General features: G+C 39.9%; 2 protein-coding genes across 2 annotated transcripts in view; one reads left to right on the plus strand and one right to left on the minus strand.

Moving 5' to 3' along the window:
- Nucleotides 1-1,257: 1,257 nt before the first annotated feature.
- Nucleotides 1,258-6,327, plus strand: plvapb (plasmalemma vesicle associated protein b). Its single transcript, XM_044043173.1, has 9 exons — nucleotides 1,258-1,687; nucleotides 1,992-2,168; nucleotides 2,440-2,530; nucleotides 3,376-3,577; nucleotides 3,654-3,873; nucleotides 5,082-5,231; nucleotides 5,435-5,563; nucleotides 5,687-5,782; nucleotides 5,930-6,327. Exons 1-9 carry the CDS (start codon nucleotides 1,484-1,486, stop codon nucleotides 5,936-5,938), a joined length of 1,278 nt encoding a protein of 425 aa, XP_043899108.1. The 5' UTR covers nucleotides 1,258-1,483; the 3' UTR covers nucleotides 5,939-6,327.
- Nucleotides 6,328-11,082: 4,755 nt separating this feature from the next.
- The window catches only part of fcho1 (FCH and mu domain containing endocytic adaptor 1), a 45,495-nt gene continuing 37,004 nt past the window's right edge, over nucleotides 11,083-19,573 (minus strand). The window contains exons 14-25 of the mRNA XM_044044798.1: nucleotides 19,316-19,340; nucleotides 19,116-19,172; nucleotides 18,376-18,427; nucleotides 17,895-18,016; nucleotides 16,448-17,542; nucleotides 15,613-15,719; nucleotides 15,248-15,443; nucleotides 13,987-14,101; nucleotides 13,727-13,882; nucleotides 13,504-13,636; nucleotides 12,787-12,983; nucleotides 11,083-12,104 (exon numbers count right to left, since the gene is read on the minus strand). Of these exons, the coding sequence (XP_043900733.1) occupies nucleotides 11,978-12,104; nucleotides 12,787-12,983; nucleotides 13,504-13,636; nucleotides 13,727-13,882; nucleotides 13,987-14,101; nucleotides 15,248-15,443; nucleotides 15,613-15,719; nucleotides 16,448-17,542; nucleotides 17,895-18,016; nucleotides 18,376-18,427; nucleotides 19,116-19,172; nucleotides 19,316-19,340 (2,382 nt within the window). The 3' untranslated portion in view covers nucleotides 11,083-11,977. The remainder of the gene's footprint in view (nucleotides 12,105-12,786; nucleotides 12,984-13,503; nucleotides 13,637-13,726; nucleotides 13,883-13,986; nucleotides 14,102-15,247; nucleotides 15,444-15,612; nucleotides 15,720-16,447; nucleotides 17,543-17,894; nucleotides 18,017-18,375; nucleotides 18,428-19,115; nucleotides 19,173-19,315; nucleotides 19,341-19,573) is intronic.

The raw sequence follows: 19,573 nt of genomic DNA on the forward strand, positions 1-19,573 counted from the left end.
TGGGCTCGGAGGACCTTTCCCCACCTTTCACACCCTTCCCCATAAGAGCAAACTGCTCCTCACGTCATTGATGCAGATAACACTGCAAGAGGGGGGATCTGTTACATCTGTTCTGCAGGGAAAATTTGTTATTCCCTCATCCCTGAAGAATGACAGGTCCCTATTGTTTTGATTTCTTCACTCCTCCATGACTCCTTTCCGGGCTCACTTGGAACAGGATATGGTGGAATTTTTTGGCTGGTTGTTTTTTTTCTGCCTTTACTTCTTAAATGGTTTACATTGTTTGTCCTCCAACAGGGGGGTAGTATCATGAATATCTAAATTTAAATATCTGTCCTTTTTTTAATATGATGTGCATGCAATGGAAAATAACTAGGTACAGCACTTCAGTACAACTGTAATTACATTTGATACTACCACGTGTCAGTGCTCAATATTTACCCTACTACAATTATCTGAGGTGCCGTGTTTGTGCCCCTTCTTAACTGGACTTTTATTTTCCATAATCTAGATATCAAGGACCATTTCATAGGCATAAATAACCTGTGCATCCAAAAATACAAAGTTGCACCTGAGTTTGTTGGTCATGACACTGAAGCAGGTGCCAGTGGGAGCAAAGAAAGAGCACATGTGGATAAATCATCTGGGTGCTTTCCAAAGATAGTCTTTCCTTTTGTTCTTTTCTTTTTTTATGTTTCCTCACCATCTCAGGATGGACTCACGGTGGAAAGAGAAGACTAACTTTAGAAGATGCCCAGCTGACTTGAGTAACTCATGCTACCTCGTGTTAGATTCATATAAACTTTGGGGAGTAAGACCTGTTCCTGTCCTATAATCTCATCCTATAATCATACATGTTAAAGCACATTATATCGTGCAATAATGTGCTGTCCCGACGTTATATCATAAGTAAAAGGTGGTCCATGGATTTGATTCAATGTTATTGTTCTGCTTGTTGTAGAGCGGAGAAAAGGAAAATATAGAGTGAGTAAATAGGTAGTAAATAGGTAACTAAATTAATCATAAATAAGATATATATGCAGAAATATATGCACCTTCATGGGCATAAATTCAGCAATATGCCTTTTGTTCCAAATAGTAGGAAAAAGTAGGATTGTATTTGCTGTGGTGGATCAGGAGGCTGTAACCGTGACAGGGGTCAATGAGGGAGGAGAGAAGAGGGGAGGGAGGGAGTTAGGGGAGGTGAGGACTGGGCCAGGATGCCCTGGAAGTGTGCCTCTAACAGCATTTATAAACATGGCCCTTGACACACCTTAGGGTCATTGTTTACATCCATCTTTACATGCCATTTCTGCTCGTGTGTTCCTGCACAGTGGAGCTGTAGAAGAGACAGAAACATCTCAGCGCACAGCATCTCTCAACCAGACGGGAAACCTTGTTGGCTCCAGCAACCAACATAATCATTTCTTTTTTTTTTTAGATCTTCAATCAACCAGCTGCCACCATTTCACCTCCAACAGTCATGTACAGCTCCAGCTACTCCCAGGCCAAGCTTGGCCTGGATGCAAGGGGGGCCCTGCACAAGTCCAAAGGAAAGAGCTGTGGCTACTACATGAGGATTGTCTTCTTCTTTTCCTCCTTGATCCAGTCTCTGATCATCGTGAGTCTGGTGCTCTTCCTCATCTATGGACAGCCAGAGAAGTCTGCAGGGGAGAAGATGGTCAAGGTCAGTGGTTTCTTCTTATTTTGACTCTTTACTATAATAACCTTATCTTAGATTTTATCTTGACATGTCGTAAGACATCAAATAGTTTTTAAATCATAATTTATGTTTGTTTTAGTCACTCACAGAAAGATTTTGATAGAATTTTCTGTAGAAAGGATCTGTAAGAGACTTCAAAAATGATTTCTACTGCAGCTTTTGAACATTTTACCAGCATGTCACAGTGTTGTGTCCACATGTTCAGAGCTGTAAAAAAACAAAAAAACAGTCATGATGGTGCTGAGTAATGAGAATGTTGTTTGTGAAGGACCTGGAGCTGAATTTCAACCAGCTGGGTGACCAAAACGTCCAGCTGAGGAAGGAGAAAGGCGAGCTGGGAGCACAGCTGGCAGCTTGCACCACTGAGAAAGCAGCACTGGAGAAAGAGCTGGCGAAACTCAAAACGGATTGCAACAGCACAGAAACGCTGCTAAAAGTGAAATTAGTAAGTGAAAAGAAACTGTCATAATCGCTTAAAAGTCTCTACATCAAGAAGACATTGGGTTTGAAGGGTAACCTAAAAATGCTTCCTTTCTACCTTGGCACCGCTGTTGTAATTTTAGTTTTCATCATACAAGAGAAAAAGAAAAAAAGAAATAACCCGCACATACTTGCACACAAATCATGAACTATTTTGTTCATGATTTGTGTGCAAGTATGTGCGTGTTATTTCTTTTTTTTCATGGATCTCTCTTTTTTTTTTTTACCATTTACAGGCAAACTGTGTGAGAACGAGTGCAACAACACTCAGCATGGCTCGGCGTCCCACTCCTCCAATCCAGGTTCCCTTTGTTCCACCTCCCAATAGTACGTACTAAATATATATATATATATATATACCTATATATCATACTCAAACAGTGTACTGTTAAAACAATGTGAACTATTACAGTGGCAATCATTCATTCATATACGGGCAAAGTAACATTTAAGTTGATGTTAAGTCAGAAAAACATTGTTACTACTTCATAATTTGCAGGTAATGCTTAATAAATCCTTTACTCTTATTCATAATGAAGTTGTTATAAGACATTAAAGATTTTTTGAGGTTGTGGTTTAGTTCTTATTATAGTTTATTATACACACCCCATCATTACAGTACATTACAGTAAAATAACAACATGGTGATAGTATGGTTATTGTATGGTAATAAGTATGTAATACAGAGGTAATAATATGGTAATGCTATCTTATTTCTAATGCTATCTTCTGCTTGTCATTTCAATAATAATAATAATGTGGTCATAAGGCCAGAATATTGCATTAACACTATGTTACTTCCAAAGTAATATTCAAGAAATTAGAAATACTGTAGGCTACCATCAGTGTTTTACCTTCACATGAAATAAGATGATCATATTTCATAGTTGAAATTCATCTTTCTTTTTGGCCACATTTTCAAGTATTCCCATACTATTACTGTAGTGTAATGTAAAATGTTACTGACTTCACTATGAGCCACCAGACTGTTCACAACCTGACAATTAATCAGTGTAATTATCATTATAGTCTACAGTGTATTACTAAATTACTTACTGCCAATTTACACCATTATATATAACTTGTAACCCTTTTGTGAAGAGCCAGCATATTCACAAACACAGACAACTGAAAGAATGAACCAAAGATTTAATTCAATACTGTTCTTCCAGATGAAATGAGGACCTTGCAGAGCCTCAACGCTCAGCAGACGGCTATGATAGATCTCATTAAATCAAACTTCAGCCAGACGGTCCAGTACCTGGTCCAGGAGAGAGACAACGCCCTCAAAGACAGAGACACGCACCACCAGGATGTCATCACTCTGCGCAGGGACAACACCATGCTGAAAGAGCAGCTCACCACCTACACCAGGTACAGTCCTCTCTGTTTGTCCGTCTACAACGACACACCAACATAAAACACACTCAAGGTTTTATTCTTTCACTAGGAAGTGCAAGGAAGACTTTGCTCAGTCGTTGGACGGGATCTCGGCGGTGGCCCGGGACTTTCTGAACCGCATCAACAACCTGTTTCCACACCAGCTGACCTTTCACCTCACCTGTAACAGTCAGCAGGAGCAGATGGAGAAGATAAAAAACAGCTGCACAAACCTGTCCAGAGACGTGGAGAACAAGTTCCAGGTGTATCTGGACAACGTGGGCAACAAGGTGCATAAATGTTATTATTTTATATAACTGAACACAGTGAACACAGTGAAAGTCACAGTGAAATAATTCAGTGTATCCTGCTTTTAAAATCCTACTATACTATGAAGCATCAGCACAATGCACGCATAGTACCAAAAGATAAAAAATCACATTTTTCAGGCCCATGAGTCCAGTAAATGTGCCATTCTTGCCCTCCACCGTTGTTTTTGTGGGTTTTTAGTATCAAGAGCGAACACAGAAGTTGGAGGAATATTCCAAATTGAATGGGGAAACCAGTTTCTCTGGGGAGGAAGTCTATGTGCTGCATCACTCGTAATAAATCCAGCTAAAGAGAAAGATATCCTCTGGAGGTGAACGCGGGGTCAAAGCAGAGGTGAAGTCTGCTGATACAGCAGCACCCTGCCCGTCCCTGCAACAACAAAAACACATTCACTCAGCAAGTTATTGTCTTTTACTCTCTGGACCAGAAAGACTCAACTGAACAGTAGGGAATCACAGTTTGCTTTGTTCTTCACTGTAACTGCTCCCGCTTTTATTTATCTCTTGCAGTTATTTTCATTTAAATGTAATATGGTTACTTAGTCTGTGATGCCATTTAATGTCCTAATATATTGATTTTCTTACACAAAGCACCTTTTAAGCTTTAAGTTTAGCTCTTGAAATATGGCAGTGGTGAAGGATCACTGACTTTCTAATACATGTTTTAGTTCCAAGATTTTGTATCACAGTGGTGAAGCAATATGCTGTTCTTAAGAGATGAAATGCTCTTGCTGTGTGTCTGTGGGGTTTCTCTGGGTACAGACCAAAGACACGCAGGTCTGAGCTTGATTCATGAATGATGTATGAGTGAACTCTCCCACCACACAGCCCTCACAGGATGAGTGATAGAAAATGAATGAATGAATGAACAAATTTTTTTTTGTCCCTCTGGGAGACCCCAAGTATAGATTTCATTCTTACAGCATGTTCTCCAGTGTGACGTCAAAGGAAATGAATATTTTTCAAACACTTGCACTGTCAACAGGCAGATAGAAATAGACATGCGCTAACAAAACCAGGTAAAATGATGTAAAAGCATCTGGAAACATTGTTCACCTCCTCAGCCTACAGTGTCACTGTATCTCCTATCTATGCAAACACATTCTATTTAAAATGGCTTTTTTTCTTTTTTTTTAAATTGAAATAAGTGATTTTTCTTCTTCATAAAGGTTGCAGAGATCCAAGCCCTGTCCAGTCGCCTGGAAGTGCAGCATTTACACTTGACGTCTGACCTGCAGCAGTGCCAACGTGATTGCAGGGAGAAGCTCGCTGAGGCGGCCAGACAGGTGCAGCACAAGCAGAAGACTCACGATGACCAGGTAGAATATGTTTGAGTTTGCTGCTAACTGTTAATAACAAAAAAAAAGAGCCTAAATCACACCGTAGAACAGGGGACCCAAACTCAAACGACCTGTGGGCCAACTTTTTGAGAAAAAGATGTGGATTGATTTAAGTTTGACACTTTGATCCTTTTCAAGTCGTTTTTTTACACTTAAAATTAAACATAAATATATTTGTTAAGGTGGAAAGATTACTGATGGAGCAGAACCGCTTGAGAAACGAGAAGAGGCTGCTGGAAGACAGCGTGGCCCTGAAAGAGAAACAACTGAAGACGCTCCAGCAAATGGCACCTGCCCAACCCGGTTCAAAGGTAAACACACACACACACACGCATTTCACAAAATACAAAGATTTTCTGTTCTTGTGCAGTCAGACAAGGCAAATACAAGTGTAGTGACTGACTGAAATCATGTGACACACTGTTATTTTGCAGTTGGGCGTTGCTAACATGGTTGCCTCACAGCAGGACAGACAGACTGTACCTAACTGGCCTTCTGCTGGTGCACACGGCATCAGCAAAACCCCAACGGTAACATTCAAATCACAATACAAACCCATGTAATCACTATTAACAATAAAAGTCAGTGTCATATGTTATCAACACAACACACACACAATACAAATTCACCTCATTACTGTCATTATTGTTTGTGACCATTAATGTTTTGCCTTTCAGGGGAGATGAAATGAACCTGAAGGAACCAGAGGTGCATCAACAAGTGCAAATAAATGTATATATTCCAAACACAGTACACTTCATCAGACACTGTAAATACTAACGACTAAATGATGACACCGTTACTGCTGTAGGTTCGTGCATGCTTTGTTTAGCTCTGTTTCCAACTGAAGATTCATTTGTGTTTTACTCCCATCTGAGTTAAAATGGTGACTGTGAAAAGAAGAAAAAAGTCTTACTTTATTCTCAGGTAAATGTAAAAAAAAAAAAAATGTCCATGACACTGATGTAAATATTTTCTCCTCTGTGTCACTCACTGTGGTTTATGTAGAAACCCAACACTGGAAAATCATTTTATTGCAATAGAATTAAAAATAAAGTTAAAAAAAAAAAAAAAACTACATTGTTTCCAGGATTTTGTTTATTTCTGGTTTTGAATATACAAACAATCAGCCAGGCTTTGGGGCAGCAGCCATTATAAATAGAACCTTCTCCAAATAGCAGCATTTATATTTCCTTCCAGTTCACACGCATGACAATACACACATCCATCAAGCCATAAACATGTCATCATCGCACAGTCATTTCATAGTCGTACACAATGTACAGTGTGAACGAATGAGGGGAAGGAACGAGGCACATATTAGACGGAGAGCTGTCGGAGAAGTTTAGACTCAGAGTGCATTAACTGTCACTGTCATGGTGCATTTTACAAGTTGTAAGAACTGCTCTTTAGTTTTACGGCTTCCCTTTCCTTTCATAAGCACATACAATTCTGCAGTTGTGATGTGTGAAGGTATTAGTGTCCATAAAAAAGAACAACTTCCTGCTGCAATTGTGTTCAGCTTGAAATAAAAGCAGTAAATATATGTATGATGTCCCTGAGGCTAATGAGGGTGGATACTGTATTTTTTTAGGGTCAAAGCATCAGTTAATATGGTGCGTATACTGTGCACTTCAAGTTACTTACTTACTTATTACTTTAATAACTCACATAAGTAATATTCCAATCAATACTTTTCTTCTACTTTTATTTAAACTGATTTAGAAACCTATGGTAAAATTCCATCTGGTGCAGCCGTTAAAAATATCACAAATGACACAACTGAGAGTTGAACGCAAACAATAAAACAGAACAAATATTTCAGATTCCTTCCATGTTAAGTCTCACATGGCTGGTGTATCACAGGTGAGGTTAGTAGTCGGTCTCCGCCTCCTCCTGTCCTGAGGAAATCCTTTGTTTAACATGTGTTTTTGGTCACATCATGGACCAGAAGGCACACACACACACAAACACACACACACACACACACAATTTAAATGGGTACAGGGTGGAACCGACTGTGCTGGACATGACATGTCAACTCCACATCTCAGGAGAGACATTCATCAAAACCGGAAACTGACAGGATAGAAAGCTGAAAGCTGCAAATGTTAGTCAGTTCTGACATTCTCACACAAAAATCAGTCAAGACAAGTTACAAAATGGAAAGTTAGAACTCGAAACAACTGTTTTTAAGTGAAGGACACAGCACACAAATAATGTTCCATTGTGTATAATTTGTGTACTTTGATTGACATTGATTTAAATGTGGAAATGGATTTTGATCATGTTTGATTTTACTTATTTAGGGTTTATTCCATTTAGTCTTAGTTTTGCTTATGTTTATAGGGTACAATGTTAATCCTGTTATCCATTTGTAAGCTGATATTTTCAAATAACAGCAAATGATAACTAAGGCTAATGATATTAATATTTTAATATTAATCATTTAATTAATATTTCACTTCAACATCAGACGAGACATAAAACTATATTGTTTGTATCAGTTTAAAACAGGGGCCTCAAACTTACTTGGGGGCCACTGAACGTTTAGTCTGGACCAGACAATTGAAAAAGGGGAGGGCTAACATAAATGATATTGCAATTGTTAGAGCCATGGAAAATATGAGGTTTATGTTTGCATTTTATGCCTAATTAGTTAATATCTGTTTGCTTTCATTTACAATGATTAATCATATCTGATATTTTGTTAAACCTTAATACAATTAATGTTTATTCAGTTAGATAAGGTTTATTATGCTCTTATTTTGTCCTGCTACCACAAACCGCTACTGCCATAAAGCACAGCTTATTGTAGTAAACTGTAGTAAATGAGCCATAAGTAATCGGAGCAGGACGGGAGCAACAATTTTCTGATCGTAGCTTAACCATCATTTAGGCATGATGACATGTATTTTTTCCTGTCAGTTAGTTTGAGGTGACGGACCAGATACCAAGGATTTTGCTTGACGACTTTTATTTTTTGTTCAATGTGGATTACAGTAAATCACCGCATTTTCTTTTACGTCGGCCTTGTTTCCTTCTTGGATTTTCTTTGGCGTTTATTGCCTCACGAAAAGCACGAGAATAGAAACTTCATGTCCTGCAAGAGTGGCGAATAGGTTGCCACTTCAGCAATATTTCATGATTATTGCAAAAATTATATTAGTGATAACATTTTTGTTTCAAAATAAAAGTGTTTGTTTTGATATGGAACAATATATAAAAATGAATTTATTGTCCAAAATTAATCTGTAAATTAAAAAAAAAAAATACAGAAATACCTCATTATAACTTGATATTAAGTCTAAATTGTGAAATTGATTGGAGGCCCATGAGCCACGAGTTTGGTCTACAAATGCACTGTATTGTGTAAACAGTCACTGATTTTCAAAGTATCGCTACCACAAAAGGCAGTGTCTCTAACTCGCTTGAGAGGACTTTTAACATGAACTTCCCTGTGTTGTAATTAATCAGTGATAACATGAAATAACACACACAGAAAAAAAAGGGCTGACACAGCAGTGTGGAAAGAGAAAAGGTCAGGTAGCAGAGATGGAGTGGACTGACACAAAAAAAGGCAGGGAGACGGGCAGTTTCGCTGGCGTACAGTGGGGGCGTATGTCGTCAGAGACAAGGAGTGGGGAGAAGGGTGAGGAGGTCAACAAGGAAACATAAATATTTTGATCAAGGCCAGATTCTGCCGTCAGGCAGAACAAAGGGCACAAGGAGCATTGCCCTCCAAAAACATACCTTTTCCCACAGAGCTGAGGAAGGACCAGGGACTTTCTATACTGTATATGTGTTACGTCAAACAGCAGCAATGTTAAATAAAACAGAGCTTACATACATTTAGAGTCCAATTTTGCAAAAAGTGATCATATTTTATGAAATGGAAAAACATTTTAGCGAATATTATTCCGCTTTTTTTGTTCTCTGTGGACAGAAAACCTTTTGTACACTGCATCCTTCATTTGTAAGCTCATGGAGCATGTGTGGGTGTACACACTTGCGTGGGGCAAAATGGCATATTTCCTGTTAAACTACTGAACAAGATTTTTATTACTACACCCCATGTGAGTGATGTATTGTTTTTGGTGGCTCATGCTTCCGCAATGGCTTGGACTTGCCAATATGAGCAAATGAGGCCGACAGAGGCTTGTTAGAATTTGTGACACACACACCAGGCACATGTTTATGTATGTTGACCAAGAATTATTGTATTTCGTCCAAAATGTCATAGTTTAGTCAGTCAGTCAGTTTAGTCCAGGTGCACCCTGGACAGTTGGCCAGTCCATCGCAGGGCCACACACAGATAGAAACAAACAACAATTCACTCTCACACTCTACACCACCGTGTGGCCCTCAAAGTTTAGTATGTTGTCGGAATTTTGATAAAAAGTTATAGTTTAGTATGTTGTCCAAAATCACACCAAAATGTCATAGTTTAGTATGTCGTCCAAAATCGCACCAAAATGTCATAGTTTAGAATGTCGTACAAATTTTGACAAAAAGTTATAGGTTAGCATGTCGTCTGAAATCGCATAAAAATATCATCGTTTAGTATGTCGTCCAAAATCGCACCAAAAAGTAATAGTTTAGTATGTTGTCCAAAATCGAACAAAAATGTCATAGTTGAGTATGTCGTCCAAATTTTGACAAAAAAGTTATAGGTTAGCATGTCGTCCGAAATCGCATAAAAATGTCATAGTTTAGTATATCATCCAAATTTTGACAAAGATGTCACAGTTTAGTATGTTGTCCAAAATTAGACAAAAATATAAAAGTATAGTATGTTAGTATGTGGTCCAAATTTTGACAAAAACGTCATAGTTTAGTATGTCGTCCAGATTTTGACAAAAAAGTCATAGTATAGTATGTGGCCCAAATTTTGACAAAAATTCATAGTTTTGTATGTCGTCCAAAATGTGACAAAAAAGTCATAGGTTAGTATTTCGTCCAAATTTTGACAAAAAAGTCATAGTTTAGTATGTCGTCCAAAATGTGACAAAAAAGTCATAGTTTAATATGTCGTCCAAAATGTGACAAAAAAGTCATAGTATATTATGTGGGGTGGAGTGGCTCAGTGGTTAAGACCGGTACCCTAAGTGCGAAAAACATCATGGTTGCAATGGTCGCAAGTTCGATTCCACCCCTCGCTGACTGTACTCTATTCCATTGTAAGTCGCTTTGGATAAAAGCGTCTGCTAAATGACATGTAATGTAATGTAATGTAAAAAGTAACAAAAACGTCATTGTTTAGTATAGGGTCCAAAATGTGACAAAAAAGTCATAGTATATTATGTGGTCCAAAATGTGACAAAAAAGTCATAGTATATTATGTGGTCCAAAAAGTGACAAAAACGTCATAGTTTAGTATGCGGTCCAAATTTTGACAAAAAAGTCATAGTTTAGTATGTCGTCCAAAATGTGACAAAAAAGTCAAAGTTTAATATGTCGTCCAAAATGTGACAAAAAGGTCATAGTATATTATGTGGTCCAAAAAGTGACAAAAGGGTTTAGCATGTTGTCCAACATTTGAAAAAACAAGTCATAGTTTAGTAAGTCGTCCAAAATATGATAAAAAAAGTCATAGTTTAGTATGTTGTCCAACATTTGATAAAAAAGTCATAGTTTAGTATGTTGTCCAAAATGTGATAAAAAAGTCAGTTTAGTAAGTCGTCCAAAATGTGTTAAAAAAGTCATAGTTTAGTAAGTCGTCCAAAATGTGTTAAAAAAGTCATAGTTTAGTATGTCGTCCAACATTTGATAAAAAAGTCATAGTTTAGTAAGTCGTCCAAAATGTGATAAAAAAGGTCATAGTTTAGTATGTTGTCCAACATTTGATAAAAAAGTCATAGTTTGCCGTCCAAAATCGCACCAAAAAGACACAAGTTATTTCACCCCACGGAGTGGGAGTGAAGTATTGTTTTTGGTGGCTCTGTGTGTCGTGCTTCCGCACTTGCTTGCACTTGCCATCTCTGATTACTTTGTTAAGATGCGTTTTTTACTCAATTTCTGCTGGCTCAAAAATATTACTCCACTAAACATAGCCAGACATTATTCATTGTGTGAAGCTTTTAAACATTTAATAGAAGGACAGGGAGGAATCACTGTAACCTTTCACTGCTCTCACTGATCCAGCTGAAAGTGTTTTTAGGCTGTAACATCCCATCCATCACTGACAGCTATGAATAGTTCCTTTCTTTGATCTCCGTATCTTCACACCAAGGTAATAATACGTTATTAAATGACAAATGAAAAGAAGAAATGTGGGTGTCTGGTTCATGGAAGCACAGGTGATCTCAAATTGGATTTAATTTTAGTAAATTAGAGCCATAAAACTCTTCTACGACATGTCATCGTCTTTCTGTGAACCATTATGGCCACATGAGCAAAAGTCAACCTGACATGTAATAAAAAAGAGGAATATTTCATGCTCGTCGTTTTTATCCGTGCAGTATTCAGGCTGAGGAGAGCAGCTGCTATGTTCAAGTACTAATGTCGCAGTGAAACCGTAATGACACACCTCCGCAGTTTGGCTTTAAAAGGAATGGATCTGAAGAGCTGACTTGAGATCTGCTTATTCATAATTACTCATTTCCACATTGTTGAGACACCATGTCGAGATTGGCAACTCGACGAGAAGTCAAAAAATTCAGGTGACAGACAGATGTCAGACGTGTGTATATATTTTTATCTACTCACAAAACAACAATTTCTTATTATTCTGTATGTTCCTTCATTAATGAAGCAGGAAAAAGTGAAGCAGCTGCAGAGCTCTCACCTTTGCTGTGATTGGTTGGGGAGAGGTTGGGGAGTTTCCACAGCAGCCGTCTCTCTTCAGCATTCCTGTCGGGGGAAACAGTGAGTAAGGCCTGAATTGTTAATCAATTATACTCATTCACATTTCACTTGGTCAGGACCAGTGGAAAATGATGTCAATGAAAGCTGTCGTTAGCTGACTGATATCGAAACAACAAACAGTAATGATGGAGAAAATATATATACATCTCAGTTTTTAATGGAATTAATTCAAATTTAGTCAGCTTACTTCTCTATTAGTCAGCACATATGAAAACAACAGTTATTCAGCTAAAATCTGAGCACACTGTTCAGCCTTTATTCCTATTTATTATTCATTATTCATTTATTATGTATTACTCATTTCATTTCCCTCTTTTTACTGCATTTTAAAAAGCAATTTGCACCACTACAACTACAACAACAGATACTACTACTCCAAACCATTGCTTGAAAGGTCCAAAAACCTTTGATTTCTATATACAGGGGAATACATGAAAATAAAAATTCACCCAAGTCTGACTTGCTCCTTCCTCTCTCCGTTATTTAGTTTGATTTGTTAATCATTCGTTTTGTGTTCAATGACCTTTTAAATGTCCAAAACCACATGTCCTCACTCTCTCTTGTCTCTACTTGCACATTATGACAGTAATCCTCTTGACTACACGTCAAGTGAACCCAGGTCACTGACAGTTAGCATTATTGTCCCACCCCTGTCATTATTGCTCACCAGGAGGCGGGCGGCTGGCACTGCAGGTCAGTGGCGTTGTGGTCTAATGGCAGCAGCACCTGGACAGCGTTGAGTTGGGTGGAGGGAGCAGTGGCGGGGCAGCAGTGATAATCCAGAGACACTCGAGTCACTGTGCCGCTTCGCTGACACTCAGCTGATAACAGGAGAGGAGCCCGACCCGGATCCTGGGAGGACACCTGAGGGAATTTAAAAAAAAAATACACATATATATATATATATATATATATATATATATATATATATATATACATATATATATATATATATATATATAAAGTAAGAAACTTCAGTTGCTCGGGTTCAGCAATTGTATCTGCTCCCATAAAATTAGGTCAGCGACTACCTGAATACACTGTATGACAAGGTTTTTAAGGCAAATTTAAAGATGACAATGACAGAAATCATCTGGATTCAATTCTGAAACACACTGGTTCAACTATCCCATCAGAAATACAAGGTTTTGTTTCAAAATGAATGCAACTGAGGATTGAAATTAATGTTGTGACATTGCATAAGCTTATTGAAACGATATGACTTCTATTTTTGGCCAGAAAGTGTAAACATTTATTTTTATCTGCTTATAAATTCTGAATAATTTCATTTCATCATGTGCCTGCTTTCCAGGCAAACGCATGACGTATGAAACACTGACGGTTAATAAACTTTAAGATAAATCCAAATCAACAAAGGACTGACCTGGTACTTTAGCACGCCGACATTGTGATAAGACACCTGTGGGTTGAGTTCAGCTTCTTTCTGCAGGTAGACCTGCAGAGCCTGCATGTTGAACCAGAAGTCTCTGGTGTCTGGGTCAGTCTGAGACGGATCACTGAGGAGACACAGGGACAGTGGGGATGGTCAGGTCTTCACACGGGAATAGAGCGGTTTTATGACGTGAAAAACACAAAACGGAGCTGACATGTAGAGCAGCTTCTGATTCGGCAGGAAGTGATCGATCTTGGAGATGTTGACCAGTCTGAAGCTGAGGACAGGAACGTTGGGGTTGGCTGTGAAAATCCTGGTGATGCCTGCTGGGAAGGACATGGTCAGGTCGCCTGTGATCTTCACCAGACAGCTGGAGAAACAAGGAAGAGCACAGACACGACTAAGAAACCACAACAGATGACAGTAAAGACACAAAATAAAACTATCTGTCATAAAAAAAAAGCAGCATCATACCGGTTGTGTTGTCCACCTTTGAAGTAGGCATTGACATACTCCGTTATGGCTGCTGCCACTGGCCAGGCCTCCTGCGTGCTGAGGGAAATGGGACTGGGTCCTCTGGACAGGTGCACTGTGAGGAACAAATGTATGTAGGTTAGAGGAGGTAGATTAATACCACATTTTTCTTCCTGATTGATGCTGATCAACTATAACTTGACTATCAGCTGTGAACAAAAGCTCCGTGAACAATCACTGTACTTTCAGTTTCATCTCATCAGTCTCATAACAGACAACCTTGTCCTTCAGTTTCACCATTGTTGTTTCTTATAAGTAGAACTCTCTGAAACAAACAAAGTGTTTGCAAGTGCAAGCCAGGAAGTGCAAACCATTGTTACAAAATGGGAAACACTTTGACTGACAGTTTTTTCTTCATACGCAATAGTCAATAAGCCAATCTTATATAACACCGTTTCCTTTCAACCTGGCTTTTAAAATAAGAGCACCCGACTTTTGGCTTTCCACTACATCTTATATTAAACCTTTGCCGTAACATTCACAGTATGAGTTGATTTTTCGTAATAAAATAAAATAAATCTTTTAATGCCCTTCCACAAGCCTCGTCTTGGCAGCTTTTATGATAAAAAATATACAGTGGTTAGTAGTGGTTACTAGTGGTTAGCACTGTTGCCTCACAGCAAGATGGTGCTGGGTTCGATTCTTGGTCTGGGATCTTTCTGTATGGAGCTTGCATGTTCTCTCCATGTCTGCGTGGGTTTCCCCTGGGCTCTCCGGTTTCCTCCCACCATCAAAAACATGTTAGAATGTTAAGACACATTCGGTCAGGTTGGTCCCTTGTCGCTCATTCGCAGCAGCTCTGATCAACCCTCCATCTGACATCGAAATTTCATTGCGCAATACTGGTTGTATAATGACAATAAAGATCCTTAAAAAATAAAATTCCCTTTCCAGGATTTGTGAAAGATTTTGTAGTAATGGTTTGCACCTCCAGGCCACTGTAGGAAAGGAAATCCTGTTGACATGATATACATTTTCAGGTGTGTTATTATAAATGTAGATTTACTTTTCATATGGACTTGAAAACCTGAAATGAAAATGTAGTTATATGGATGCAGCATCAAGTTGTAAAATAAACAGCTTAAAGGCTGCAAACAATGTCAGATAGACTGATAGATGTGTTATCATTGTTTCTCTGTCTCTCATGCAGTAAGTACATTTCTCTTCTGTTGTGTAACGTCATGTTTTTGCTGAGGCTTACACTGTCTTGGTTGCTGGTCCTGGTGCTGGTAGGGCAGTGGGGAGGCTTGTCCCATCCTGGTAGGACTGGGAGCTCGGTTCTGATTCCCCCACTCACCGTCTCTGGCCTGAGGTCCCCACTCACTGGGACTGGAGGAGGAAGAGGAGGTGAGGGAAGGGTTGGGCTCCGGCAGTGGGGAGGAGCACAGGGAACGTGACTGAGAAAAAAAATCCTGGATCAATATTGACACGAATATAACAAGAAAAACTAAATTAGAGAGGTTTAATATCTAAAAAAAAATACAACAAAGTATCAGGGGTTACAGAAACAAGTAAAAGAATATGAATTTATTAAAATCAGCTGTTTCGTCACTGCTGGATACTCACTCTCTCACAGCCACTTAATCGGCCTGAAGTCCTCTTGGTCCTGTTCGCTCTCTGTGGAGCAGCTGTAACCACTTCAGACGTGTCCTGTCTGTAGTAAGGCTTGGACCCTATTCAAAGACACAAACGCACAAAATTATTCAAAGCTGTTGTGAATGAAAACAATGAGCAGAAGAGGCAGAGAATGTCAAAAACAGCCTGTGACGAGCTGAAAACTGCACACACTACCAAAACAAGCTGGCATCAAACCAGCAGGCATTTTATTAATATTCTTTTGTTTGTGAAATTTAGCTTTAGCTGATTTTTCTCAGGTATTTCACCTAGAAAAAAAAGTCAGTTTTTTTTTTTTATACAATTTAAAATCAGTTTCAGCTTGAAGTTATTAATGTGTTCCCTCTCTGTTGTGGTTGCCTGGTTAAATTAAAATGACTTGACACTTCCCACCAACCAACCCACAATTGTTTAAACTAATAAAATAGGATACATCATTTTACCCTGAGGTGCAGAGGGGTTTAAGTATAAACGAGAATAAAACACATAAATACTCAAGACAAGTAAAAATACACCCAAACTTGGATAAGATACTCGAGTATTGAGTATTTTATGTAATGGGCCTTTTTAAGTTCTGTTAAGTTCATGTAAGTCAGGACAGTGTGTGACAGTGAACCTGCATGCACCCTGAAACTGAGGCAGCTAAATTGAACAAAGCCAACCTTTATTTGATTATTTCTGTTCCTGCTGGGACCTGTCAAAATGGCTGCTCTGCAAAGGGCCTACTATTATTTTAGACTGCATTTTTATTCACATTTACATGAGAATAAATAATAATGATAAATACCCTTGTGAGAGCTGACACTGCACGTTATTTGTGTGTTCAGGTCCAAACAGTCTTGGTCTTTGTCTGTTGAGAAACACAGATCTTCCTGTGGGCCTGAATGCCTCGTGAGTGGGGGAGCGTTCCTGCGTGGCTCACTTTCTGATGATCTGTGCTTTCTCCTCTCCCCTGCTGCTCCTCCCTCTGCTTTTCCTCCTCCGTCCAGTATTTTGGAGCTGCTCAGTGCTCCAGAGACACTCTCACTAAACGGGTTGTGGACAGAGTTCCAGTGCATCAGCTCCTTCTTTGTCTGGACTGTGGGCAAAGAGCTTGAAGTAGCATTAAGACCCAGTTTATTGCTGTTTACAGAGCCACCACCCACAGTACTGCTGCTGCTACTGCTGCTGCTGCTGCTGTGAGGAGGAATTAATCCAGCCGCTGCAGCCAGAGACGACTGATGTGTTGGGCTGCCAATCATTGTGATTGCAAACGGGTCATCAGAGGAAACAGGGGGTGGGAGGCTGCGATCTCGTTTCCTATCTCTGTCTTTACGATTGGATGAGGATGAAGAGAAGGAGGCGGAGTTTGGGAGTGTCTTAGTGTCAGTGGGGGTAACGGAGAACGGGTCCCCTCGCACCTCCATGCCCCTGCTCTCCTGGTTTGGGCGAGGAGGCGGGCGAGCCCAAGCGTCAGACAGGTTTAAGGGCTCCTGTGTGACCGTCCTCTCAAACGCGGTGAGGAAGGGATCCTCGGGGGGGATGTGTTTACAGTTCCACACCGAGGACTCAGGAGGGAAGAGGGGCTGAGAGAAAGGAGGAAACTGCATTGATGAGGGCTCCATTTCTGTGGGAAGCCCAGAGGGACGTGATGGGGCAACAGACCAGACTCTAGCAGGGTCTTCTTGAGGGTGCGGGCTGCGAGCAGGCGAGGGGTCACGGAAACCACTGAGGAAAGGGTCCGCGGGTTGTCCCCGGGTTTGAGCTTTACTCTGTGACACAGGAGGCCAAGCTGCCCAACCCACTGGCTCTGGTGAGGGTCCAAGGGTCTGATGGGAAGGCGAGTCCAGACCAGAGTCTTCAACATTCTCAGGTGAAGAGGAGTCAGACGAGAAGGCAGCATCTAACACACACAATAAATAGAACACAACATATAAGTTCAGAGAGGAAGAGATTATTAACCCTAGATGGGTGAAAAAAGCAACTTTCACGACAAAGATGTAAAATAAATAAACACCACACTGAGAGCTGAGTATAAACCCACAATATTATGGTCTTAAATATCAACAACAAAGGCTCAAAAGGCTAAAAGAAATATCAACATATGTCCTATGCCCACTAGTGACCCAATTTTACCATACATGCTCAAATGCAAAGCAGAATTTCTGTCTAGATATTACATCTGACAAATTGAAGACTGTTAGGACCAGGCAACATGCAAACTCAAACTTTACAAATATTTGGAGCAGACATACACTCAGAGGCACCGAAGCTCTGGTCTCTAAGTTGCTCCCTGCCATCAAAGCTTTTGGACTTGAAGGCAGACTCCAGCGGAGGTCCAAACAGACTATCTGACACTGACGCTGTGGAGCTCAACCTGACGGAGAGCAGGGAAGAAACGGGAGAAAATCAGGGAGAGCCAAGGACCAATGAGAGGGTGGACTAATAAAAGTGAGACCAGAGTTGTAGGTATAAACGAGAGGAAAAAATGAGGATTGCGAATGATGGAGGAAGAAAGAAATTGGGAGGGAGAGAGAATAATACATGTGTTAGGTGAAGTCCCTTTCTCTTCTGAATATGCCATGAACAGGTCACTAATGAAAGAGTGATTGTGCTAGAGTCTCTGGGTGTGCTGGAAAAGGCCACTGATGACACAGTTAAACCTCTGCATGCATCTCTCAGCATGGTTCAGAGACAGGAATGAAAAAGAGGAGATGGAGGTCAGGAGTGTCTCACCTGCTGTGATCAGGACTGGAGGTGGACCTGCGTAGTCCTTCCTGTTCTCCATCTGTAAAGAAGCAATATATGCATGCATACAGTGAGACAGAGAGATTGAGGACGTCCCCAATCAGGATTTGTCTCTCCAGGATGAGAGAGACAAGAAGGCATGAGCTTTTACAATCGCTGATCAACAATCAGCAGTTAGCACAGTCTCGCTCAGTTTCAGCCCCCAGAGCAACGGCGTTAATGAGATGCTCTTTGTTAACCTAGTCAACTCTGGATTCAAAAGGAGAGAGAAAGATGTATCGATAGAGAGCGAGAGAGAGATAAAGAGATAGTGAAGCAGCAGGTTGCAGCCTCCCACTCTGGCAGCTAATGAAACTGTCAGTGATAAAACATGTTCTGCCTCGAGCACAGGTTCTGCTGGTGACTAATGGAGAGTGGGTGCTCATGCAGGTCAACAGGTGAAGACTTATGCTGTCTGAAGGAAACACGGGGGCTAAATAAGATGAAGGGAGGGGGACACCACATTGATACATCACTTTATGATGATGATGATGATGATGATTGTACAATGAACTGTGTGTTGTCTCCATCTTTTTCAGAAAACACCAAATAAGGTAAGCACAACATGGGTGGATGATAATAAGTGATCGATGAGTTGAACAACTATTTTCTTTATTAAAAAAAGAAATAGACAAACAGGCGACCAATCAAACAGACAGTAAACAGATAAAGAGAATAGTCAGACTCACCCCTGTGGGAGGCGGCATCATCTTCTTCTGATCGACCTCCTGCAGTACTTGAGTTTCCTGCAGAACAGAATCATTCAGGAGTCTGTTCTTTAAGGTACAGTACAGAGTTCACAGTGTACATTTCCCATTGCTTTATCTTTCAGCAGAGACTTGCAGCACAGTAGCAATCACCAAATACTGAACCCTGAGGCACAACTTACTGGAAAGATGCCGCTTGACTGACACCTGAAAGTCAGACAGAGAAACACATGAAAATAATTAAATTGGTCTTTGTCAATACTTTTTTCCGTGCTAGATCCTCAAAAAATAGACTTCACTATCCTACTGTTGGCACTCAGGCCCATTGATTCCCGATAATAAATACAATGAGCTGGTCAGTAATGTTATTCTGTGGTCAAACGGAAGCACAAACTGTTAATTCAATCTGTTAGGCCAAGTTCAGACTGCAGGCAAATTGG

Source organism: Solea senegalensis, linkage group LG14 (genome assembly GCF_019176455.1).
Source record: "Solea senegalensis isolate Sse05_10M linkage group LG14, IFAPA_SoseM_1, whole genome shotgun sequence".
Taxonomy (NCBI): domain Eukaryota; kingdom Metazoa; phylum Chordata; class Actinopteri; order Pleuronectiformes; family Soleidae; genus Solea; species Solea senegalensis.